Genomic DNA, 26,525 nt, shown 5'->3' on the forward strand with positions numbered 1-26,525 from the left:
TATATGTAGTAGAAACCTACCTTACGTGCTAGCCATGAGATAAATAACTTTAATGGCATATTCTGGGCATCAGCCCGATTATCCCTCCCCATTAAGTAAAGGCTCTACATTTGTAAAGTTTCTTTTTGTTATACATTGGGTCTGGCTATCTTTGTAATGGTCCGGTGAGGCAGATGGATTGACTCAAAAACAAAATGTACAAGCTCTGTTTTGATTGTTCTGAAAGGAAGGTGATAATTCCTCTTTAACAATCAAACGTCAATTGTGTACTAGACCCTCAAGATAAGGCACCTTTTTGGAATTGCATTGATCTACTGTTTCTATATAATGCAATCCCCTTTCCTCCAAAAGAGGCAATTGTTACACTATGATTAAAAATACTATAGAAATTATTCTCAAATGAGTTGTGAAAAATCTATCCAAATGAAAGATACATGAGGCACAGCAGCCTGCCAAGTATATATTTAAAAAGGAAAAATACAAAGTCTTTTTGTATTGTATAAATTAAATAATTTATTTTTTTTAAACCAACCTGTCTCTACGTAGCCGCATAGATCAAGCGAGTACCTGTGAGAGAGGGAAAGCTTGGTCCTCTGGCCTTAAGGCTGGGGATGGCGTCAGAGAGACTGAGGTGTTATAGCGTCCCCTAGCATGGATCTGCTAGGGCACTCGGCACTGTCATGAGTGCGTGGGGGGGCACACTTTTTTAATCACTTTGCACAGGTTGATAAGCACCTTGGATCCCTTCATGATGCACCTTTTATATACCCACTCTTAAATTGCACCGTCCGTCGGCTGGTGGCAGAGGGTGATTTTTTATATCTTACCAGCCCTTGGCTGGGGCCTGTGATACCGTCACTGGCACTTATTGTTGCACCGACACTTTTCCGTTTTTTCAGATTGATTTCACGTTTCGGTAGTGAGTTACGCACCGTTGCATCGCCTGAAGCTGAGCCCCCGAAGACTCAGTCCAGTGTAGAAAGTTTCTCGTACGAGAGGACGAGAAGACTTCAGTGGATCTCCCCTAGAAGATCTAGCCCGCTCAAGGCTTCTGCCTGGGTGGGAAGAAAGGGGCTGCATATGCTTTCGGGGAGTGCAGCCCCAGAAGACAAAGATTGGTGGACTTGACTTCCACAGTCTGGATCACCACATCACCTTAACAATTGATTAATGCACTACAGTAGACAACAGAAGAGCGTGACCTTGTGCTCTCAAGAAAAATAAAAAAAATCTGTCTCTATGTTGCAATTGCAAATCCTTAGCTGACCCAAAGGTTTGGTTTAGTAATAAATATTCACGTTTTCGCAATTTCTACATTGAAAAAAAATAAAACGCTATCTCAGAGAATGTGGCCCTATACAGTAAGTACTGAGGGCAAGCAAATACAGTGTTGTAATACTGCCACCTATTGGAGATTTTACATATAAACATGTAGCAGAGGCTTTATTAAACACTAATCTGGAACCACCCGACATGCCCACAGAAATCTTTTAGAACTGCCACCACTGCAGTGGATTCTGGGTAGGCGAGTGCAAATTCGGTTCACAATTATCACCTTTTTGTCTCTATATCCACTAGACAGGCTTTAAGCACAGCTCAGGGCAGAGGTGCAAAAGCCAGATTACCACACATGGACAGATGTTTTGTCCTCAATGGGATTTATCAGCATGAGGTTGGATGCTGGTTTGTGTGTACATAATGTTCGCAATCATAACTTTACTAACAGCACAGAGGTGAGTAGCCTAATACTATGGAACCTGGTAAATATTAATATGGCATCCCCTATTTTTTGAATTCTTGAGCATACCGTTCACAGAATTATACATATGAGTGTAACACTTAACACCTACGCTGGGCCATATATGAATTTTGGGACAAAATGCGTTTTATGAGGGCCAAATTGATGTCATCTTCCTGAATCACATTCAGTCAAGTGTCATGGTAAATACGGTGAATGGGCAACATAAGAAAAGATGAAATAAAAATTTGTCAGCTTCTGTGTGATATGTTCCATTTTTGCAAGAATACAACCTCCCAAAATACCTTGTGCCCCCCTTTAACACCCCCCCCCAACTTACCTGTGCTTCTGACTTCCTGGTGTGTAGTTGGGGCAGCGGGTAGACTTCTACGCGATTCGCGTAGGCAACTTCCGCTGCAGCCGGAAGGAGGTGCCGTTTGCAGCGGGGGTTGTCTGCGTCTATCGCGCATACACCCTCCAACCGTCAGAAAGAATTCCCCGCAGCGGTGTGGCGAACTCTCCTCTCTGACAGCCAGGGAAGGTCTGCGCAATGGACGCAGACAACCCCCCGCTAACCGCACCGCCTTCCGGCTGCAGCCGAAGTTGCCGAAGCGAATCGCGTACACGTCTACCCGCTGCCCCGACTACACACCAGGAAGTCAGAAGCACCAGCAGCGGTGGTTACCAGACAGGAGGATCCAGGTCCCCAGCAGCACTGCAGGGGATCTGGATCTTAGTCTCATAGTCAGACCTCTATTTGAGGTCTGATTATAAGACAACCCCTATTATAAGACGAGGGGTATTTTTCAGAGCATTTGCTCTGAAAAAACCTCGTCTTATAATCGAGCAAATACGGTACATCACATAAAAAAATTTGTGTGTAGGGATAATGAATAAACTAAAATACCCAAATCATTGCCAGCCTTTAATTTGAGGATGTTAATGCAATTTTAGACTTACATTGTTGTCCAAAGTGAATTGTTATTTTGACACAAATGGAGAGGTAACACAATAGAGTAAAACTAAAAGACTCCCAAATCAATACACATCCTACGTTCCGCTATTCCCTTGGACTTCAGATTCCCATGCACCTTATACAGGTAAGCCTTCGATTACAAGCAGGCAGGGGGAAACTGTTTAACATTCTTTTCCCAGGTTTCAGCAGCAGAGATCACCAAAGAGTCACTTTTCACCTCCATAGCATGTACGTTTTCAATATAATTTTGGATGTTCTTAGGTTTGTTTCTTATACTAAAAAAGAAAAAACACAGATAAGATTTCAAAAGAGTACATATGAAATAAAACACTTTCACAGGCCAATAGGTCAGGCTGTTTCAATTCTAGGTTTTGAGTAGACATTTAGAAACCATACAGAGTTTGAACTATTTTGTTTGCTGGCCACCCACAATCAAAGCTTTTTTTATGGCTTCATCATACCCCAATGTTTTACCCCTAGTTGGTTAGGGTGGACGGTCAGAAATCTCCTTGCAAAATCACCTCTGGTTTTCTCTCTGTTTTGTGGTTTGATTTTGTCAAATATGTGAGATTTGCAGGGTCCTAGTTCTTTCCTTCTTAAAATCTGATGTATGAGAGGGTCCTTTGGGGTGATACTACAAGGTTAAATAACACTACTAGAATACATACAAATGGCTATTATGCAGCTTCCTGAAAATAATTTTGTATGCAAAAAGCTACCTTAAAATGAGCTTACTTTGCAAGGTATCTACAGATAGGTAACATATTTGAAGCTGTCCAACAAACTGTGTTAGTCTCGTAACACATAGGCTTGCAATCTAATGCAAATGTGTTAGTCAATAAAGGTTTAATTATAAATTTATTAAATTTGATGAAAATACTGATAATAGAAATGAAAAAAATCAGAGCATTCATCTTCAACACTAGGTAGTAAACTATATATGCTGTTAAGAAACTACAATTATTATCTTATTAAGCCCTGAGGTTGGTGCTTCGATGTAAAGAAGAAAAAAAAAACAGGTACTGGTGTCTAGAGGGGTCATGGCAGCAACCAATCCCTCAGGTCTTCGGGGGCCGAACTCCTGGTATATGACTTTCAAATATGGAGGCATCTGGCAGCCAAAAAAGGTGTATCACCTCCTAAGCTCAACTAGTGTTGCCGAAGTGCCTCGATACAGAGGCATTCAGCAACACACACACACACAAAAAAAGTTAGGGGCCCCAGATGATTGCTACAAAGTGCTACTTGAAAGAGACATGTTACCTCTAAACAGATTGCAGCACCCATGTAAAATAAAAGCGTTCCCACAGGGGTCTGTCCAGACCATCCTGAGAACTCTGCGCTCCCCCTGCAGATTGATTACAGGTACTGAAGCCAACCATGCAGACCAATGGGGCCCAGCTTACTAATCGCTATGTAAAATATTTAAAAATTAAAAAGACCCAGCGGTGCCCTCATTACATCATATGGGGAACCATCCACTTCAAAGAAAATACAAAAAAAAAAAAATTCTGGTAAAGTCCAAAACATCCTGGCGTGGAAAGAGTTAAAATATCAGCATTTGAAATACCATGGAGTGTCTAGTTAATGGGGTAAATTGAACTGACCAGCTTCAAAGACATCCCAAACAGGACCAGATTTGTAAAAAAACTATGAAATAGCAAAATCCTACTTGTACTTTTTGCCAAAAAACATAAAAACATTTGGTATTTCTAAACTCAGGACAAATATCAATCTATTTAGCAGGTTTTTTCATAAGCTTTTGTAGATAAGTAAAAGATGTTTCAAATAAAAGTCAGATTTAATTTTCAGCAATATTTTGGAGTTTGTATAGTAAATTAGATGATCAAAATAACAGTATCCAAAAAAACCCAATATAATTTGTGTGGGCACACTAAATGAGAGAGAAGAAAATTACAGCCAAAGACAAACACTGCAGAAGCAATGAAACAGTCACTGTAACAAAGGGTAAACAAAATAAACAGCTCTGTCCTTAAGGGGTTAAACACAAACATGTCAGGGAGGACGAGAAGCGCATGACATGGTATCGTGCTCTCAAAAGGTGCTGTGTTCGGCATTACTGACCAATACCCGTGCACACAGATCTGAACTAATCTACAAAATCAAAACACCTCGGTCCTTCAGACATCATCTACAGAGCTGCTGTGCTAGGTATCTAGTACAGGCATGTCCAAACTTTTTTCGAAGAGTGCCAGATTTGATGAAGTGAAAATGTGCGAGGGCCGACCATTTTGCCTGACATTCTTTGAACCATTAAAATTAAATGCAAATTAACTATTTTATGCAAGGTTTATTGAAAACGGCATACTTTTCATTTTGTGACTTGGATGACAAATCTAAACAGGTGTTAAATCACTCTGCCTTTAATATATAAAAAAAAACAGATCTATATTTGGGCAACTTCTCTGTGGGGCCTTATCATTCCGGAATGCGGGCCGCAATTGGCCCTCGGGCCGGACTTTGGACATGCCTCACCTAGTAGAACCCTGTGTCCATTGGCCTCTCACTCTTACATGGATAATAGGTGTGGGGAAATGTACATCTCCTTTGCCATGTAAATTATTTATACAATTCAGTAACTGTATCCCACAGGCATACTTTGCTCTCCATATGTATCTGATCCCAGATACCTCGTACCCACCATGACCTTGGTAGACTTACTTTATTCATTACCCAATCAGCATCTTCAATGGCCCTTTTTATGATCTGATGTATCCTTTCTGGGTCATCCTCATCCGCATGAACTCGAAAACTCTAAGAGAAGAGAACAAGGTGAAGGTAACAAACATTAACACTAAAACTTCAAAATTAAATTAAGATTCTTTCTTAGAAGTCCTGCGTGGTGTAAATGACGTTAAAATTATTTAAAAAATACTAGATTTTTAATTATTATTAAATTAAATTAAGTGTTGTTCATTATCCCTTGTGGGATAAGAATTAAATATCCTAACACACATGTAGCCATTTATTATTTTAGTTGCAGTAGGGTAATTATTTCACATGCATCACATCATACCTCCCAAGTATCCCTGATTTTAAGTGGAGTCCCTTTTGGGTCTCTTTTAGGAATATTTTGTGGGTGTTAGTGTAATACAGTCTTAAAAGTAAAAATAACATGTATATAGAAAGCAGGAATAATATCTAAGGGACTGATTAAGGTCTGTTGACATGCACAGACTAGATAGATCAAATGATTCTAACCTGAAGGCAAATTTTATATTTCTAGGTCTGTTTGGTAATGGTGAGAAAAATACGATAACCAACTGTGACACCGTACAAAAACGGTATTAATAAATACAACAGCGCTTAACATGCACCTTCTGCTTCAACGAGTACCTGCTGCACCGCATGCTTGTAATGATTCTGGAGGTTTTCTGCAGGAAGTTGCTTGCAGCACCGGAGAAGGTAGCGATAAAGCTGTAAAGGCTTGTGCACCAACTCTGCACCAGGTAAAGGGACCATTTCCTAATAAATTGCTGTCTAACAAGCAAGCAAAATAAATGACACTAAATATGTGAAAAGGCCCAGTTTACAAAATGACATACAGATGCAGTGAAAATAAATAAACAATACTCTTAGAAAGGCTTAATCACACAGAGACAAAGCTGCTATTAGAAGTGACAGTTTACTTTAATAAAATCATGCAGCAACAATAGTCTACCTTTATTACTACGTAATAATACCGAGGGGGGCGGGAAGCAACAAACTGAACGTCACAACGCTGCACCTAAACGATTTATGTTGTCACGTGAAGACTCCGTCCAATGATAATGACTTTGCTCAGTAATGACCTTGACAGGCGGAGGGATATAACGCAGTGAGGAATTCCCGAGTGCGTTTTACTCACGGGGACGGGAATTCACGGTCAGGTCTGTCCGGTTATGCCGTATCGTTAATGTGATGCACGCTGACAGAAGGGCGTGCACGTCTGTAATGAGCGTTTTAAAAAAAAATAAATAAATAAAGTAACCGGAAGCGAGCTCTAAACCAACACGTCCTGAAAATCTACCTCATTCATTTGTCATGAAAGCTAAGAAAAAAGTATTAAGAGTGTCTTCCCTCTTGGCGTTATTATTATGGCGGCCCCTAACGGCTTGTCTTCTGCTGCTGTTAGTTAATAAGCAGTGCCTAAAAGGGTTCATGTTACTGGTCACACAGGTGGTTAAATGGGGGTCCCATGAAAGTAAAATATTTCCCTGCGAGGGATTAAAATACAGCGCTGGACAGGTAATATAGGTAAGCACTGCCAAAACCATGGAGTTATTCTGTGCCCATAAACTACTTTTATGTGGATCTCTTGTCAGTCATGTGTTCAAGCAGATCAAGTCACTATGCTGAGCTGATTCTTTATGGCAGTGCTTATGAAGTCCATAAACTTCCATTAGGTGGAATGTCCGACTGGGTGATTAAGACTGAGCCATTCGATTGCTTACCATAGCCAGTATGATAAGGGGTCAGGCCAGGGTGTTGTTTAGCAAACTGTTCAAATACAACAGCTAGAACACATACAACTGACTAATATATAGCTGCTTGAAAAGATATTTGAAAACGTATTTTTTAATGTGATACTAGTCATGGAAAAGAAGAGGTGAATGCGTGATTGTGTATCTTGCTTTCCACATTAATGCACAGTTTTACTTGCCATGTATTGTCATAAACTGTCACCATTCAGAAACAATAACTCGATCATTCAGATTTACTTAGTAAAATGTGATACGTAGCAAAGGATAATGGAAACCGCAGATACGCTCGTTTTCGGAATATTATGCATGTCTAGTGTGTTGTTTCCATATAGACAAAGCATTCACCAATGAAAGACAAAGGTTCCTGGGAACACCTAGAGAACTCCCAGCTATCATGCAGAATGATAGTCTTCACCGTAGACTTTTCTCCAATGGCAACAATTCATTAAAGGGAGAGCTGGCAGGACAGTTGTGTCTGTCACTTCATTATGAAGGGTGAATACTGGCATGCGTCTGCATCAATAAAAGCTAAAATCACATTATACAGGGCCGAGCTTTTCTTGCAGAAGAAGCTTGCTGAAGTTGGCTCCTTTGAGCTTTCGGTGCCACAAAATTTATCCTGATCCAAGCTTTAAACATATTTCCCATGAGGAATGATTTTGGCACCTGATTAATGAAATGCAAATTCCAATTTAATGTTAGATACATCTATGTTTGATGACAGAAAATACATTATTCTTAATATTAATCGTTTTGGTATGTCCTTAACCCCATAAGTCCCCTATGGACATACATGTGTGTCCCAAAAAAGCATCCCATAAAGCCCTTTAGGACTTACCAGTACGTACTGACTTTCTTGCAGCAGTAGCAAGGTGACAGCCTGGACTCTGGCTGTCAGCAGAAGCTTCCTGCTGACCAATCAGTTGTAACAGCTGCTGGCGTGAGCAAAATATCGCTGACGTCAACAGGAAAGTTATCCGAGGACAGGATATCCCCTGCAGGGTCTGTCTGGAACCTGCTGGGATATCCAACCGCTTTCCCTACTGGCCAATCACTATATGAGGGATGAATATGTCCTTCTAGAACAGTGATGGCGAACCTATGACACGCGTAGCCATTTGGGGTGACACGCGCAGGATTTCCTGCGATTCATCTTCGGCTCCTGCACGGCCGCCGAGGATGAAAGAATCTGTGCTGGAGGACCCGTTCCTCCAGCACAGATTCTTTCATCCTCGGCGGCCGTGCAGGAGCCGAAGATGAATCGCAGGAAATCCTGCGCGTGTCACCCCAAATGGCTACGCGTGTCATAGGTTCGAATCCCAGGAAATCCTGCGCGTGTCACCCCCCCAAAAAAGGGGGGGGGCGGGACGTGCAGTAGCGTACCTAGCGGGGGGCGGGGGGGCGGTGGAGGAGCAGGCTCGCAAGGGAGCGGTATCGGAGGTCTTTAACAGACCACCGGCTCCCTTGAGTGATTTTAAGCCGGTTCAAGGATCTCCCTTGAACCCGGCTTAAAATCACTCAAGGGAGCCGGAGGTCTGTTAAAGACCTCCGATACCGCTCCCTTGCGATCCGCGCGGCAACAGCTGTGCGCCGGGGTTTGTTGTCAGATCCCGGCGCACAACACTGAAGCCGCGCCCACAGCTGTCCGTGCCCTCTGAACCCCGTGCCCTCGGAAGAAGACAGAAGAACTGAAGAAGAAGAGGAGCGAAGAGCAGGAAAAGGAGCTGTAAGGAGAAAAGAGGAAAGGTAGGAAAGCATACAGTGAGAGTGGATTGGTGTATGTGTGTGGATTGGTGTATGTGTGTGGATTGGTGTATGTGTGTGGATTGGTGTATGTGTGGGGATTGGTGTATGTGTGGGGATTGGTATGTGTGGGGATTGGTGTATGTGTGTGGATTGGTGTATGTGTGTGGATTGGTGTATGTGTGTGGATTGGTATGTGTGTGTGGATTGGTATGTGTGTGTGGATTGGTATGTGTGTGTGGATTGGTGTATGTGTGTGGATTGGTGTATGTGTGTGGATTGGTGTATGTGTGTGGATTGGTGTATGTGTGTGGATTGGTATGTGTGTGGATTGGTGTATGTGTGTGGATTGGTGTATGTGTGTGGATTGGTGTGTGTGTGTGGATTGGTGTATGTGTGTGGATTGGTGTGTGTGTGGATTGGTATGTGTGTGGATTGGTGTATGTGTGTGGATTGGTGTATGTGTGTGGATTGGTATGTGTGTGGATTGGTATATGTGTGGATTGGTATATGTGTGGATTGGTATGTGTGTGTGGATTGGTGTATGTGTGGATTGGTGTATGTGTGTGGATTAGTATATGTGTGTGGATTGGTATGTGTGTGTGGATTGGTATGTGTGTGTGGATTGGTGTATATGTGTGGATTGGTGTATGTATGTGTGGATTGGTGTATGTGTGTGGATTAGTATGTGTGTGGATTGGTGTATGTGTGTGGATTGTTGTATGTGTGTGGATTGGTATACGTGTGGATTGGTATACGTGTGGATTGGTATGTGTGTGGATTGGTATATATGTGTGGATTGGTATATATGTGTGGATTGGTATGCGTGTGGATTGGTATGTGTGTGGATTGGTAAATGCGGATTGGTAAGTGTGTGAGAGTGATGGGTGTTACACTCTATACTGTTGGAGACTGGGAGACAGAGGCCTTGCACCCCCACCGCAGGACTCCTGAAAGGTAAGTAGTTACTAAGCAGGTATGTTAAATAATTTGTTTTTGGTTTATTAAATACAATTATATATTGCAATTATACATTTTTGTAGTTTAAACTATAAATTGCGCAAAATTATGTTTTTTTGTCGAAGTGACACACCACGCGAGTTATGCTTGATTTTTTGCCGATTTTTGACACACCACGCCAAAAAGGTTGCCCATCACTGTTCTAGAACATAAAAAATAAATATGTAGGGTATGTCTGCAATCATACCCTACAGGTACCGGCCTCTCAATGGTGTCGCACCCCTGTGGTACGCACTAGGAGGGGGTTACATTGTAGGTAGCCGGTCCTCCTCGTGGAGGCAGTTGCCTTCCTCCTCTCCCTCTTCTTCACTCCCTGCTTCCTTGCAGGGAGCTGGAGACAGCGGTGATGGGGAGGCCAGGCTGCAAGCGTGGGAGGCGGCGCTTCCGTGTCCGGTCTTTTAAGTTTTTTTTTATATATATATATATATATATATATATATATATATATAAGCACTCACAATTACTATGTTTGCATGGTTTCAAATATAAACCCTGTTTATTCTGAATGAAAGGATGTGTAATTTGTGTGGGTACATCAAACACAGAAAAGGGGGATCTTAATGAAAGCCACATATGGTAAAAAAAAAAACGGGCACTTAAGGTACCAAAAACCACGGTGACTAGAAGGGGCTAAAACCTGTGCGAAGATGCCCATTAGGATGTTACATTATGTCCTGAGTTCGTTGCGGCGGCTGTTGAAAGCCTGGATTCTCCTCTGTCGTCAGAAGACATCTGGGACCCTGCTGGGATCTCAGATTGCTCCCCCTGTTGGCTGTTTGCAGCACAGACGGATAAGGAGGAGAGGGAGAAACAATGTTTTCAAAAACTGGAAAAAATATATAATTTATTGGGAGCCCACTGATGTCACCTTACGGTATGAAAACAGCCGTGCCTGGAGGGGTTAATCATGGAGCATAATAAGTACTTCAACATTTACATACTGTGACCTTATGTATGGAATGCGGGTACGCACATTCCCCTTATTTTTATGCTATGACTGGTCACCCAAGAAACAAAAAATGCTTAGTGTTTTTTTTTTTTGGTTTTTTACATGTGCTTTCTGATACCCAAAGCCCCAAAAGTTGTGCTTAATCAGAATCTTGGCATTTGGTTTAGTCCCTTGCTGCATTATTGAAAGTTGTAAGTATGTTATGTAACCTGAAGGTGGAGCTTTAGTATTTTGCATTTGGTAGTGCGAACTGAACTTCGCACAGATTATTTTGGATATTTTGTCCAGGCAGACATCTATGCAGTCCGGCGGGCGTCTAACGCAGCGCTGCCGCTTACCATTGCGGAGCTTGCACACTGTGCAACTTTTCCTACCCAGGTTCCTGCAGTAAGCTGCGGGCCTGCGTTAGGCGGCCGCTGGTGCACAGACCCTCAGTTATGCTCAGCCAGCCCCCAGACTGGTGAAAAGTGCAAGAGCGGCAAGGGGGTAGGGGAAAGTAAATGAGTGAATGCTTAGGGGCAGAAATGGGACAGGCAGGCTGTTTTAGGGGCAGCGGTGGCACAGACAGGCTGTTTTAGGGGCAGCGGTGGCACAGACAGGCTTTAGGGGCAGAGGGCTACTGCGTCAATAGCTGGTTTAGTGTATAGTTATAGGAGTACGCTGTACCGTCATCAATGTCTGGCTCAGGATAAGAATTTAATATAACTGCTACTATGATATAAACATAGAGTTGCATTTATTATGTAATGGTACAGTAAATACATTTACCTGCCAGCCATTCTTATTGCCCACATATACATGTATTATTGCATGTTTCTTTTTACCGTATTCATTGTTTAATCTATTTTTGGTTTAAGAGCCACATTTAATAATAACAAATAGATTACTTTTTCCAGGCAATCTGCAACAGATGATCCTAACAATTACTGACAATGTTTCAATGCCAGTTAGACTCAGAAAATCATGGGGCCTAACATATGTAGGTTTTTAGTGGTATTCTGGTGTTAAATTACAGAATATTGTGGTTTTCTGCTAATGTTTCACAGAATATTGTTGTTTTCTGCTAATGTTTAATGGTGATGCAAAATTGAGACAGATATATATTACTAATGAGAGAAAAATCTGTCTATACAAATTAAATACAGCTTTTCTCTGAATATTAAGCATTAGTCGTATTAATGTAGTATTTAAACTACAAAGACACGTGGAAATAGCATACTTTAGTAGGTTATTCAAATGGGGTTTTAATGAAAAATTTTTTTCTCCTTGAGCATAAAATACAGTGCTGTATACAGAAATGTAGGTTAGCATTGAGAAAAACTATTTATTTTTGCTCCAATAACTTTCCTTTAACTGTAGACTCTGAGACTGCCATTGTTGTCATGATAGGCTGATGACTTATAGAAAACCCTTCCACTTAAAATTAAGGGGTAGTAGAAGCATTATTAAAGACTCATCTACAGACACCAGACAAGCCAGAAGATATTCCTCGTGCTACCCCAAGCTTCAAGTATTAAGCCAGTATCACAACCTCATGCTGACGAGTACCATTAAGGACGAAACAGCTGTCCATGAGTGGTGATCTGGCTACTGCACCTCTTACCTGAGTTTTGTCTAAAGGCTGTCTTGTAGAGCAGGCAATTACTTTCAAGGGATCCATGTATAAAGTGTGTATAGAGGCAAAATGTGATCATTGTTGACCTTATTTGCATGCGCCTACCCAGAATCCCTTATGGTTGTGGCAGCACCATGAGATTTCTGAGGAAAAAACAAGACTTCTGGCTTGTCTGGTGTCTGTAGATGAGTGTTTAATAATCCTTTTTTAAGAAAACATTTTTATAGATCTTTGTTAGATGATCCTGTTATTGCACAGCTGATACATAGCCTTCTGCAAGTATGCGCTTTATTGCAAAACACAACGTTTTCACTTCTTGCAGTTTCATACCATATCTTGTCTTTAAGATATTCTATACAGTGTGTCCTTTGTCTCCCTCGATGCAGTGTGGTTTGCAAAAAATTTTCTGTTTTTTCGCTCCACTTTTAAAAACATTTATTAAGCTGTTAATTTAATAACTTGGCATCATATTATTTGCTTTTTCATTTAATATCAGCTCCAGGCTTACATGGTGCCTTTCATTTATACAGTGTTTTTTTCCCCTGTCATCTTCATGCACTATCATTGACCTTTCTTAGACTGGCTCCATGGAAACACCTCTCTTGCCCCGGGCTGCTTATTCAGTAGTCTGGATCTCACAAGGCAAGCTGTGGAAAAAAAAAGATGCACATACCTTTTCACTCAGCTTTTTGTCTATTTATCTAACAGAGTCTGATCTAGATTTAAAGCTGTGTGACAGGATCTACCAATGTAGAATTGGGCAAATATGCACTTTGACTATATTTGTGAGTCTGTTGGTTGTCTTGATATATGCATGGATGCATGCCTGTATTTATCATATTGAACACTCCTATTTGGGTAACCTTATGTGTCCTGAAAAAAACAAAAAATGAAGCTCATTGTGGGGCTAAGCTAGTGGATGACAGGTAATGGTTTCTCAGTTTAAGTACATGAAGTAACAATGTGTTATGTCCGTAAGGGAAGAAATGTAACACAAAGGACAGGACTTTAGGTGCTTGATTGAGTGAAGGGCTCTATTTTTCTTTTGTTAGATCCTAAAGTGACTGTAGTTTGAAATCTCATGATATTAACCTGAATCATATGTTAAAAATAGCCAATCTCAAAGAGGCTCTCGGGTGAAAAGAACCTGTAATCTATATGATTCAACTATACATTATGCAAAGTCAACCTGGTCCTCTTCAGAAAAGAAACTTGCCAGGCTTAGTCTTTTGGTAAAGCCAGGTGTGTCATCGGGGGAGGGGGTCTACTGGGGTTGAAACCACAAATCCCATGTCAATAGCACCGAATCTGGATACATCTGGCCTGCAGCAACATGAGCTGCTGCCGATAGACCTCCTCACCTGGGGGCTGGGGCCGGTATTGAGGAGGCCATCCAAAATATGCGTGGCTACAGCTTAAAAAAGTGGTTTAAAATTATTCACTTGTTATCTGTAAGAAATCCAAGTTTTCTTTTTTCAAAAGATATATACACATTAGACATGGGTGCCAGGAACATGTGTTTTAATCACATGACAGAATTATTAGAGGATCGCTCTGGAATTCTTGTAGGATTTAGTGGATACATGAAATATATGCTTGTAGAAATTGCCATAGAAGGTAATCACTTCATCGTACCAGATATTGTAAAAAGCTACAGAGACTCATGGTTAGAAGGGCAAGGTCGCCTCTATCCTCTATTCCTTCTCCCCCATCGTTTCAAGAACCGAGAGCCTGGAGTACCCAAATTCCAAAAATGCCATTGTCCTGTTATTGATTATTTATGTATGTATACTTTGTATAAGAAATAAGACATCGAATCTGTGATTTCATCTGATCTGTGGTCATTTAGAAAGTTAGTCAAAGCAAATATATGTAACGCTATCCCTGGTGGTTCACATCATGGTGGTTTTTGCAGCCTCTCAGGTAGAGCAGGCATCATGATAAGTTTAGAAAAGAACTCCACCATTCTTGCATTCATGTGTTCTTTCCTGCGCTACCCAGTTAGGCATCAGATTAGCTTGTTTTGGTTTTTTTATTTACAGGTTCTAGTTCAACTCTCAAGTACCCTTATTTTTCCTCATCTGTTTATGGAAGAACCAGGGACTTCCCCATCCCACCTTGACAGGTCAGGGCTGTTTTGGCAGCAAAAGGGGGGACTACACAATATTAGGCTGGTGGTGATAATGTAACGGCTGATTGCTGTATAGTGACTGAGAAAAGAAACATTTAGCATGATTTATGACAAAAGGCAATCTTTATATAGAATTTGTCAGGGGTATTGTTTATTATAAGCAGATGTTGGTTGTAGATTTAAAATTATGGCAGTTATACATTTGTACAATGTTTAACTCTTAGATCACATTGGGCAAAGGAAGACTGGAATACACACTTTCATAAAGCATTTGTAAATAGAAAACAGGTTTGCTATATTGTGTGACATCACAATGAAATTGCTGTGATGAGAATTGGCATTTACATGCTTCTAGAGTTACACTTGCTCAGTTTATAATGTGAGATCATAATGGGGTTTCTGTTATGCAGCTGGATGTGATGTCATAACATAGTAATACCCAACTGCATACACAATTGTTTGGGATACAAGGAACACATTGTTAGCTTGTTAATTGCTGACAGCAGATAGACAAGGTAGTGCCTACATGCCCTTTATACCACTTACAACAGAGACAGTCCTAAGATTGCTTTGCATCTTTATTTTGCTGTGATGTAGAGTAGGCATCAAAATTTATAATACTGTGATTTACACAGAGCAAATAATGTTTAAAGCAACAAAGAAATTCTTAAAATAGCATGTAGAAAGTAGCATCTAAAAAGTAGACGTTCACAAAATATCCAACCTCTAGGCAGCAGTGTGGTCATGGCTTCTCCTGTAAATCTAAGATTATAACAATACTTGGAAAAATCTGCCATATGCTTGCCCACCAATTAACACAAAGGGGATCAAGTTAAACCTTCTATCATTATTTCTTATGAGCTCTAGAGGAAAAGCAAATGTCGGTGACATTTTACTATTATTTTTATATCGATCTGCTTCCTACTTAATTGTAACGTACACTCTTGATTAAACGTTTGGGGTTGCTTAGCTGTTTTCGTTGGAAAACAAGGACATTTGTAGCTGTGCTAATAATAATAGCAAAATGTATTCTAATGATGAATTAGCCTTTTTTGTTAACTGGGATTAGTTAACAAAATGTGGCATTGGAACACAGGGGTGATAGTTTCTCATAAAAAGGCCTCTGTATGCCTAAGAAGATATTCTATTAAAAATAATCTGTTGCAGCTACAATAGTCATTTACAACATTAACAATGTCTATACTGTATTTCAGATCCATTTGATGTTTTTTTATGGATAGAATTTTGCAAGGAAATTTCTAAGTGACCCCAAACTGGTCCTATTGCAGTTAGTAGTTTTATTTATTATTAATTTATTTTCAGGAAACACAAGCCCCATGTATTCTGAAGGTAAGGTGTTAGTGAGGAATGCACATGGCTCATCCAGGGGGTATACATGGATGAAGGTCCGCTAAGCAGGGTAAATGAGTAAATTAGATGTAAATAAGAATGAATGCCTTAGACAGAGATCCATCACATTACATCCAGTTGAACTACACATTCTTTGATCCCAAGTAATCAGGTGATTCTCTAGAATTCAGCAGAATAAAGAGCAACATTGTAAAGAAGAACTTTAAACAATAATATTTGTTACATTCAACATACAGTACAAGAAAGCACCCCAGGTGCTTACATGTAATTTACCGTATTTGCTCGATTATAAGACGATCCCCCCCAAAATCTGAATACTTATTTATGAAAAAAAGAAAAAGCCTGAATATAAGACGACCCTATAGGAAAAAAGTTTTACCAGTAAATGTTAATTCATGTAAACTATGTGAACAATTTTTTTTTTAATAAAAGCTATGTTTGAGAAAAATATTTTGTTTTTATTTCTTTTTTTTCAACCTGCCCCCCCAGTTATGCACATCTGCCCCCTGGCTTGCCACTCTGCCCCAGAAATGCCTTATACCCCCTATATGCCACTGTGCCCCATGGTATGCCTTTTGACCCCCTATGTGCCACTCTGTCTCCAGAATTGCCTTATACCCCTATATGCCACTCTGGCACTTAGGGGGTTGAAAGGCATATTATGGGGCAGAGTGGCATATAGGGAGGTATAAGGCATTTCAGGAGGCAGAGTGGCGTATAGAGGGTTAAAAGGAATTTCTGGAGGCAGAGTGGCATTAAGGCATTTCACAGAGCACTCTGCCTCCAGAAATGCTTTATGCCCCCCATTTAACACTCCCTCCCTCCTCCAAACTTAACGGAGCTTCTGAGTCCCCGGTGCGTAGTCCGTGCAGCGTGTAGAGCTCTACGCGATTCACGTACACTTCCGCTGCAGCCGAGAGGAGGTGCGGTTGGCAGCGGGGGTTGTCTGCGTCCATCGCGCCGACCTTCACCGGCTGTCAGTGATGTCACCATGACACCATAAAGAGAACCCAGTTCCAAAAAAATGTAAAATGTCGGAAACTTTTAAATAAAATAAAAAAATAAAATGCTTATTTTTATGGGCACCCCGAGGTGTCTAGTTTTCACAAATATATTGTTTAATGGGTATATTAAATTGACTGACTTCAAAGGTATCCAAAATAGGAAGTGAGCACAGGATGACCAAACTTGAAAAACTGGATTTGAAATAGCAGAACACTGCTTGTACTTATTTCTCAACTCAGGACAAATCTTTGAATCTATTTAGCAATTTTTTTTCATTAGCTTTTGTATATGAGTAACAGATTTTTCAAATGAAAGTCAGAAAAAGTGTTTCACTGTATTTTTTTTTATATATAGTAAACTAGAGGATATGATGGTTGGTCTCCTCAATGCTTAGAAGTACAGCCAGATACCTATCCATCAGGGAGTTATCTAATTGGCCACAAATGTATTCAACAGCATAACAATGATCCCAAACATACAGCCAAAGTATTAAAGAATTATCTGAAGCATAAAGAAGAACCAGGATGGGATTACATGAAGAGAGAGAAGCAACTGGGGCTGCCTAAAGCCACAGAAGAACTGTGGTTAGTTCTCCAAAATGTTTGGAACAACCTATCGGCCGAGTTCTTTAAGTGTACCTCGAAGAACTGGTGTTGTTTTGAAGACATCAATTCTTCTTTTGGTCACACCAAGTATTGATTTGTCTTCTATTTCCTCACTTTGCATTTTGATAAATGAAAAAATAAACTATTAACATGACTATTTATGAAAGCATTTTTTCAACTTTTGCAGAGTACTGTGTATGAATTTGGCACAAGAACAAGGCCAAAGAAACTCAGGTACTCATGGTTAGGCTGACAGCCACCTTTGCCTAGATTGTAAGCTTGCAAGAGCAGGGCCCTCATCCAATTCTGCTGGCACTATATAAATAAATGTAACGTCATGTAGCCTTAATAGCATATCTGGTCCACGGTCACCGTTTAATAGCATTATTAAATTCGAGACACCAACTATTGTAATACCAATTGATATATTTACCGTATTTGCTCGATTATAAGACGACCCTCCAGAAATGCCTTATACCCCTATATGCCACTCTGCCATTTAGGGGGTTAAAAGGCATATTATGGGGCAGAGTGGCATATAGGGAGGTATAAGGCATTTCAGGAGGCAGAGTGCTCTATTAAATGCCCCCTTCACGCCACTCCAGAAATGCCCTATGCCCTCATTTAACACACACACACACCCTATACCCCCATTTAACTAACACACACACACACTCTCTCTCTCTCTCTCCCCCCCTCTCTCACCCCCCTTCCCCCGCTCTCCCCCCTCTCTTACCGGTGCTTCCAGCCGGGGCAGCGGGTTGACGTCGCCTTCTGCTGCAGCCGGAAGGAGGTGTGGCTAGCAGCTGGGGTTTGTATGCGTCCGTCGCGTATACTTTCCCCGGCTGTCAGAGATCAGAGTTCCCTGCACCGGTCTCTCTGATCTCTGACAGTCGGGGAAGGTCTATGCGACGGACGCAGACAACCCCCGCTGCTAGCCACACCTCCTTCCGGCTGCAGCGGACGTTGTCTACGCGGATCGCGTAGACGTCAACCCGCTGCCCCGGCAACACAGCAGGAAGCACCGGTAAGTGTGTGTATGATGGGGGGGGGTCGGGTGAGACAGGAGGATCCAGGTCCCCTGCAGCGGTGCGGGGGATCTGGATCTTAGTCTCCTAATCAGACCTCTATTTGAGGTCTGATTAGAAGACGACCCCGATTAGAAGACGAGGGGTATGTTTCAGAGCATTTGCTCTGAAAAAAACCTTGTCTTATAATCGAGCAAATACGGTAATTGCCACACAGCGGTTCCCATTTTAAAGTAATTTAAAAAACAAGGCTATTTCTATATTCTAGCAAATGCATGAATTTGCCTTTCACATTTTGATAAGAATCTTAATAAACTACAGCCGCTGACATAAATATGAAATGAGATGTGTTCGTTACCCACCATTTCCTTTGACCTGGAAGCATGCCTCCCTATACTTATGGTGACAGGAGGGAAGAAAGTAAGCTGACAATTTGTGGGTATGGATGGAAGCTTTTATTTAGATACATTTCATAAAATTATGGACATGGGGCCTCTGTCAAGAGACTAAATTTACCAGTGATTGTGGTATATATTCCATTATAGAGTAATCTGTAATTATAAAAAAGATAGGGAGTTTAATCACATATCTGTCTTTTTCAGAACATTGGCAGTGCTATTTTGTGTTCTCAGTGATTAAAGCTTAAATAGATTGCAGCAAGGGATCAAAATTAACCTCTACATTGCTAGGCTACTGCACATGTTGCTGCGAAATGCATTGCCTGCTAATGGAATTAGCACATTTTATGTAAAGCCAGGCAAATAGCATGAGGTAGGTGACATGATGATATCTTCATGCTGTATTCTTCATTTAATACATTGAGTAATTAATACAATAAAAATATGATGTAAAATGTTGTTCTATTTACCTATATTTAAATAGACGAATATAGTAGAATAATAATTGGCAGTTTGTGGTATACCTGAAGACTTGAAGAGTTCTGCACCGCTAACTATTTTGATATGTGGGTGGGGTTAGAAAGGTGGGAAGGCTTTGTTATACTAGGGATCAGAAACTTTCCCGCAAACCAGTCAGCTGATCAGAATTAGCCACATTTTTTTCGTTTCCTTCACTATCGATTACCTGGTAGAAAGCATTTTTATTTTCTACCTTCAGCATGGCTGCTGATCATTAATCGTCCACCTGTCTAGATACATTGAATTTTAAAAAAACAGTGAAACTTAAACTTATTTAAAAAGAGATGTCTAAAGGTTATTGAGCTCAGTTTTTTTTACTAAAATAAGATTTTCTGTCTCCCCTCAGTTTAACTATATTTGGCCTTCTCATAGCTCTTGTTTTATCCAGTTTTCATTACCATATTATACTGTACGTAAACTACACGACTAGGCTCCTAACCCTTTTGTGAAGACTACATTTGTATGAGGTACCTTCACAGGACCAAGTGCAGGTTTAAGCAGTTCCAGGAAAGGCATGAGGAAATGGTACAGGCTGTGAAAGGAAGACCAGAAGCAAGAGTGCAATTAGTCAATGCTAATATAACCAGGTAGTCAATACATAAGAAAACAAGAGGGACATGTCAGTCTTGGTACACAATCATCCAGCAGGAGCCAACACTCCTTAAGTCTTCAGCATCTGTGATAGCAAGATGGTGTTAAGGTGTTAAGTCTGCAGAAAGAGGGATGTGGGTGCTGACCTTATTAATTAGCGAGTTAAATAGTGCCATAAGTACACTTCCCCAGCAAAAAGGAAGTGCTTTCACAGATTTAACTGACCTAGATGGGAAGCCAATCATCGACAGCCCCTTCCAGTTCCTGGCAAGCAGGTTACAAGGCAGAAATATAGAAAAGACATGGAAAGCAGTAATGGAGGAAAAAATCGGTGCAACGTAATGGAGGAAAAAATCGGTGCAACTATAGAATGAATGGCATTCAACCAGCCACAATGCCCATGCAATGTATCCATCAGCAACAAATGTATGGATATGCACTGCAACCCTATATGTTGTACTGCAACCAAACAATGGTGTTATTTTGTTCATGTTTTAATTTCATGGGCAAATAGACCCAAAATAGTGTTTTTAACTTGTGCTTATATTGCCATAATATTGCAAAATAGATGCAATAGTGAGTAGGTCAGCTGCGTAGGTTCACAGTAGTTCAGTCTTGCCCTTTCCTCCAAACCCGTACATAGGCCCTTACTGGGAAATATAGATTTAAAGATAGCAAACATAGGCACAACCCATGCACAACTATAAATAAAGACATAAGTTATCACAAAAGCATTATCACAGTTTAGTAAAAATACCCCAAAAAAGTTCTGTTCTCCAGTAACAAGTTCTCTGGTAAAGTCAATTATCCTGCTCAAAAATAAGGACGTTCAATTGTTTATTTCAGTGTACCTACGTTTTTGTAGATGAACTGATTTTTTATAGCTGGGGTGGATTATCCCACTGAAGTCTGGGGCATTTTTGGAAATTACCATTTTATATTTATTCCAAATCATTATATTGTCTTCTAGTTGGAAGTAAATCAAATTGTGCGTAACCACTAGCCATGAGATTACTTGTTTTGTTGAGTAGAAAAGTGATGCGGTTGTGACACACTGAGTGGATGTTCAGTCATCAGAGGAGGACAGAAATCTGAGCAGTCTGGCAGGATGAACATGATTAATCAATATTTGAATGCAGTGATTCTGTCAGGACTACATGGTGAAACAAGCGCTTCGGTGCATGACTGATTTCACACAGCTAACAACGTTAGATCCTACAATTTTCTTTTATTTCTAACTTTCATAGTTTAACTCATTTAACCCCTTCGTGCCATTGGCTGATTTTATTTTTTGTACCCTTTGTGACAATGGCTGTTTTAACATTTCTGCGGTGCTCGTGTTTAGCTGTAGTTCTCTTCTTTCCTGTTTACTGATCCCACACAAGTTATATGTTGCTATTTCAGGACAAGAAGGGCTTTCTTTAGATGTCATTATTTTGATTGTATCATATAATTTACTTGAAAAAAGTATAAAATACGGTGAAAAATTGAGAAAAAATACTTTTTCTGACTTTTCTTTGAGAAATCTTTTACTCATCTATAAAAGCTAATGTAAAACCTGCTAAATAGATTCTACTATTTGTCATGAGTTTAGAAATACCCAATTTCTTAATGTTTTTTTTGCTTTTTGCTGCACGATATGGGGACACTGTCACACAACACCCCAATATGTTTTTTGCAACATCTCCTGAATACAGTGATACCACCCATGCATGGGTTTGCCTGGCTGTTTAGGGGCAAACGGGCCACATTTGGGGCATGCACATTTTTAAATGTTGGATTTTGACATTTGGTGATCCACTGCCCATGCCCATTTTTATTTATTTTATTATTTATTATTATTTTTAAGGAGGGAGCTCGTTTGGGAACCCTGGTTTTATTACCAATCTTTAGGAATGGGGTTTACCCAGTCACGGCTATGGAACTCTAGCTCAGCTATTGCACGGACTATTCCTGGGGAAGTTTCCGACGCTGTTGCTCAGGGTCCCAATGACGGATCATAACATCTTTGAACCCCAATCTCTCCATTGGTACCCCAGCATTGACGCCGCTCCTTCTGGATCACCCCAAAATAGTGACTCTTTGTCAGGTGGGCATTGCTGGCCATAGAACTGCAAGGAGGCGCCGGACTGTATGGTGGTTGATTATACCCTTAATCCTATCATGTCCTGTGTATAAATATCTGTGCTGTCTTCAATAAACTGAGTTCTGTTTTACCCCTACACAAAGTCTCGGCCAATGCTTAGGGAAATATGAAGGGTTAATCCATTGAGCAATTAAACTTTCAGCGGCAAGGAAGATCTCTATGGCGGAGCTAGTACGGGTCTCCGTCACAAAGTCACATTAAAATTCTTGTAAAGCACTGCCCTCAGCCACACCTTAAACCACACTCCCTAAAACAAGCATCCTTGGCCAACAATGCTGAAAGGTATGTAAATAAGCTATTTTTATTATATGTTTTTTGTTCTTTTTTTTTCTTCTTTGCAGTAAAGAGATTCTTAATGAAATTGAGGTATGTCCAGTTCTCCCTCAAACATCCAGTTTAATGAATATACCTTATTCCAAGTCCAAATATTATTCTAAATTCAAAGTACAATATGGTTAGCAGGATAAAGATCAACCCTTTCTAAAGCTAATATTTTAATTTATTCAGATTTAGCTAACATAATCTGCAGTGTAACTAGATAAAGCCAGTTAAATAAGGAAGTATTTACACACAAGCATACATGGTTTAAAGTAGGCTCATGAAAACAGTTACCTCCAGGAGATTTATGAAGACATTTCTTCTATCCGGTGAAGACCAGGACATCATTTCCCCATCCAGCATTTACAACCATCCAGTAGAACATCCTTCTTTACTGGTATCCTGGACCTGCTTCGATTGGTATTCTATTATTATTGATACCATAGGCAAGGCCAAGTCTATCAGTAGCCTGATATGTAATGTTTGCATTCTGTTGGGTGTTTCCTCTTTAATAAATATTGATAAACAATTATCTGTTAAAATGCCCAAGTTCTATATCTCTGTATGTTATCCGATATAAATTTATTTTACTTAAGATGTTACCTATGTGCAGGGCTCAAATGCTATGATAGAAACTGGAGAATTTTATGATAACAACAGAGTAACAACATATCTCCCATGTCTTTGTTTAGCAGGGACAGTGCCTTGGGACCAAGATTGCTATGCCCCTGTTTCCTACCCTGATGTCATTTCTTCCTAGGAGCTCAGTATCTTTGGTGGGTATGAGAGTCTCACAGTGTTATACTGCCGTAACACAATAATCTGTATAATCAGCCGTGTATCCTGCTGATTATACGGCCAACACAGCCATAGTATCTTATAACTGATGGATCGCAGGGATATGACGTCATGCTTTGATGCACAGCACAAAGAAGATGGCAAATAAATCTCAGTTAAGCAAAGACCCTCTTTGACTGTTTGAAATGTCCGTAGGTATCTGGTGAAGAATGTGTAGTTTGTTATTGTTATCATTTATACTTACAAGACTTTCAGCTTTACTTATTTGGGGTTTTTAATCAACCCTATGCAGTGAGAAATATCCAAATCATTTTCTTTAGTGTTTGTTTAGTGTTTGTTTTGTAAGCTACAGGCACTTCCTATTATGCATAAACACTGAATTTCTATTTCAGAACCGCAGCATATCCTGCTATAATTTATCATTTGCTTGGAACTTCTCATTAAAAACCGCCAATGCAACTTTTTTTGACAGCTGCTTGAACGGTTTTCAGTGATCGCTACGTATACTACACAGACATTACATATTAACATATGTTCTCCATCTGCTTAAGGGAAGGTTGAAAGCAAAATGTTTTTACAAAGCAACTAAGACAAAATGTCATCAATAAGATGGTGAAGTGAGTGCAGAACATCACAGGACTACACCAGGCATAAGGAAGGGTAAGAACATGCTCTAAGGAGGGTTGTGGAAGCTGCAATGGAGGTTTGTGGATCTCCACTGCTTTTTGACCTCCTCCAACCTTAGGGAGATCCTCGGAGGTTGGGACTTACTTGGCAGAAGTCCATGTACATTTTGTGAGGGAGTCAGGTTTGCTTATCAATCTAAGTTGGTGAAAACCACTTCAAAAGAAAATATTTAATTAGTAAGAAAAATTACATCCAGGCATTACATAAACCTCACTAATTAGTATAATTAGAGTTTAGAATTTAGAAATATTTGTGTAATTATTTTGTTTTAGCAATACAGTTTGGTTATAACACATTTATATAGCTAATTTAACTGAATTAAAATTGTCAATTACTTTGATCTCATTAGATGACCAAAGGTTTCTTGTGATCCTATTGGACTTGCAGGTCTAAACTTAGTGGTCCCTGTGCTGTGATTGTTTGACATGCTTGTTTCTATATGTATACATGGCTTGTTTTTTTTTTTTAGTGTACAAATCTATATTTAAGGTGGCTCATTGGATCAAGTCCCATACATCTGTGTCAAGATTCAGTGAAATGTGGCCATATTATCTTAAGGATGAGTTAGGGTGGATTGCTCTATAAAACTACAATACTTTATGTGATCACATGGGCATATGTGTTCAACCAAAATACATTAAATATCAAAATGTATGTATTAGGTCCAACAATAGACACCCAGTTAAAATTCAAATCAGTCTTACTGACAGAGTGGAAAGTTACCAATTTTCTTTTTGGGTCACTGTCTTTTTATATTTTACTTATAGGTAATGTATGGGCACATGGAAGCATTTGTGATATATAAAAAAAAAGTACCTCCATTTCCCCATCCAGCATTTACACCATGCTTTGTTAAACATGCTACATGTTACTTACCATTAACTGATGTGCAATGCAGGTACTTTTTGTGAAGAGAAAACTTCACAATGCAAAGTCAAAGAGGATATCATATTCTATTTTTACATTCTATAATATAAATAAACACTGATCTGGTTACAACCTCAGTATAAATTTTTTTAGTGCCATAAGTACAGTATTTTTTTTTGCCATTTTTACCATATGTGGGTTTAATTGAGATTCCCTTTCTCCTTGTTTGATGTACCACAACACATTACAGATCTTTTTTTTCAGAAACTGCTAGTAGAAAGTAACCCATACTAAAAGGAAAACAAATCTACACAGCAGATGGAACTGCTGATGACCCAATTTATGTTTAGAAATGTCCCCTGATTACAGACATACCCCACATACACGTTTTTTATGTTCTAGATGGCCTCATCCATACCATACATACTATTTTTAATACTTCTGGCTTAAGGGGTTCAGAGGTAGTGCTAGGGCAATAGGATTCAGGGTTTAAATTTTTTATTTATTTATTTATTGCACTGTTATTAGTGCAATATGGATAGAGATTCTGTTGGGCTCACTGTATTGTTTATTTATATATAATTTTTTGAGGCTCTATAGACTTGGATTGCTAATCACAATGCGTGCGATAGGCCAGCAGGGGGAGCGTCATCAGTGGCACCTACTAGAAGAGAATGCCCAATCGCCTGCTGACAGGGAGTCCAGGCTGTCAATATACAGCTTGATCTCCTATGTAGCAGTACATCCTAATGGGCACCTAGCCACAGCTTTTTAAGACATACTGGTATGTACATATGTTCATTCTAAGATTATGTAGAATTATGTAGATCAGCACACACAGATCAGGAGAGGGAAAAAAAGTTTCAAAAACATAAAAAACTTATAAGGCCCCCAATGGGATCTTGAGGAACTGCACTGGGAACAGTGCAAAAAAGGAAAATAATTGTAATTTATTTTTATTTTTAAAGCCCTTTAAGTGCCCCTTAGCCCTAACACTATTCAGTATATAAGAAATTTTAAGCAAACTTGTTCTGAAGACATAGATGTATAATTTGTGTAGGTTTATCAAATATGTAAAAGGGGACTCATGGCTTAACAAACATATTGTAAAAATGACAAAAAAACTGGTTGTTATGATAACCCCCGGTCTGAAAGGGTTAACATGCATTATTCCAAAACAAAAAAATAAAAATAAAGAACTTAAGGCAGAAGTTGCAGCCCAGTTGCTGCAGCTGTCCTCTTCCTCCATGGTGCAACAATCCATGCCACTGATTGGCTGCTTCAAGCCAATCCATGGGAGCCCATTCTGCACATACAACACTCAGTGAGCCAGAGCCAAACAGCTTAAATAGGATAGATAGATAGATAGATAGATAGATAGATAGATAGATAGATAGATAGATAGATAGATAGATAGATAGATACTACATTAATAATTCCACGTATATCAAAGTTAATAGCAATTTGAAGATATTTTAACTCTTAGTTTTCACTCTTTTAAAACAGTAAATGTTTTTTGGAAAAATAGTCTATAGC

At 39.8% G+C, this 26,525-nt stretch overlaps 1 protein-coding gene across 4 annotated transcripts in view; it reads right to left on the reverse strand.

The window, feature by feature from the left end:
- Window positions 1–2,742: 2,742 nt before the first annotated feature.
- The window catches only part of LYRM9 (LYR motif containing 9), a 55,240-nt gene continuing 31,457 nt past the window's right edge, over window positions 2,743–26,525 (reverse strand). The window contains exons 1-4 of one of the 4 annotated variants that reach the window (XM_053456311.1): window positions 6,463–6,534; window positions 6,051–6,200; window positions 5,397–5,489; window positions 2,743–2,989 (exon numbers count right to left, since the gene is read on the reverse strand). In XM_053456311.1, the coding sequence (XP_053312286.1) occupies window positions 2,972–2,989; window positions 5,397–5,489; window positions 6,051–6,197 (258 nt within the window). In that variant the 5' untranslated portion in view covers window positions 6,198–6,200; window positions 6,463–6,534 and the 3' untranslated portion in view covers window positions 2,743–2,971. Of the gene's footprint in view, window positions 2,990–5,396; window positions 5,490–6,050; window positions 6,201–6,418; window positions 6,535–26,525 lie in introns of those variants that run through there. The other 3 variants (XM_053456313.1, XM_053456310.1, XM_053456312.1) reach the window with 3 other exon arrangements.

The sequence above is a fragment of the Spea bombifrons genome, chromosome 2 (assembly GCF_027358695.1).
Source record: "Spea bombifrons isolate aSpeBom1 chromosome 2, aSpeBom1.2.pri, whole genome shotgun sequence".
NCBI classification, from domain to species: Eukaryota; Metazoa; Chordata; class Amphibia; order Anura; family Pelobatidae; genus Spea; species Spea bombifrons.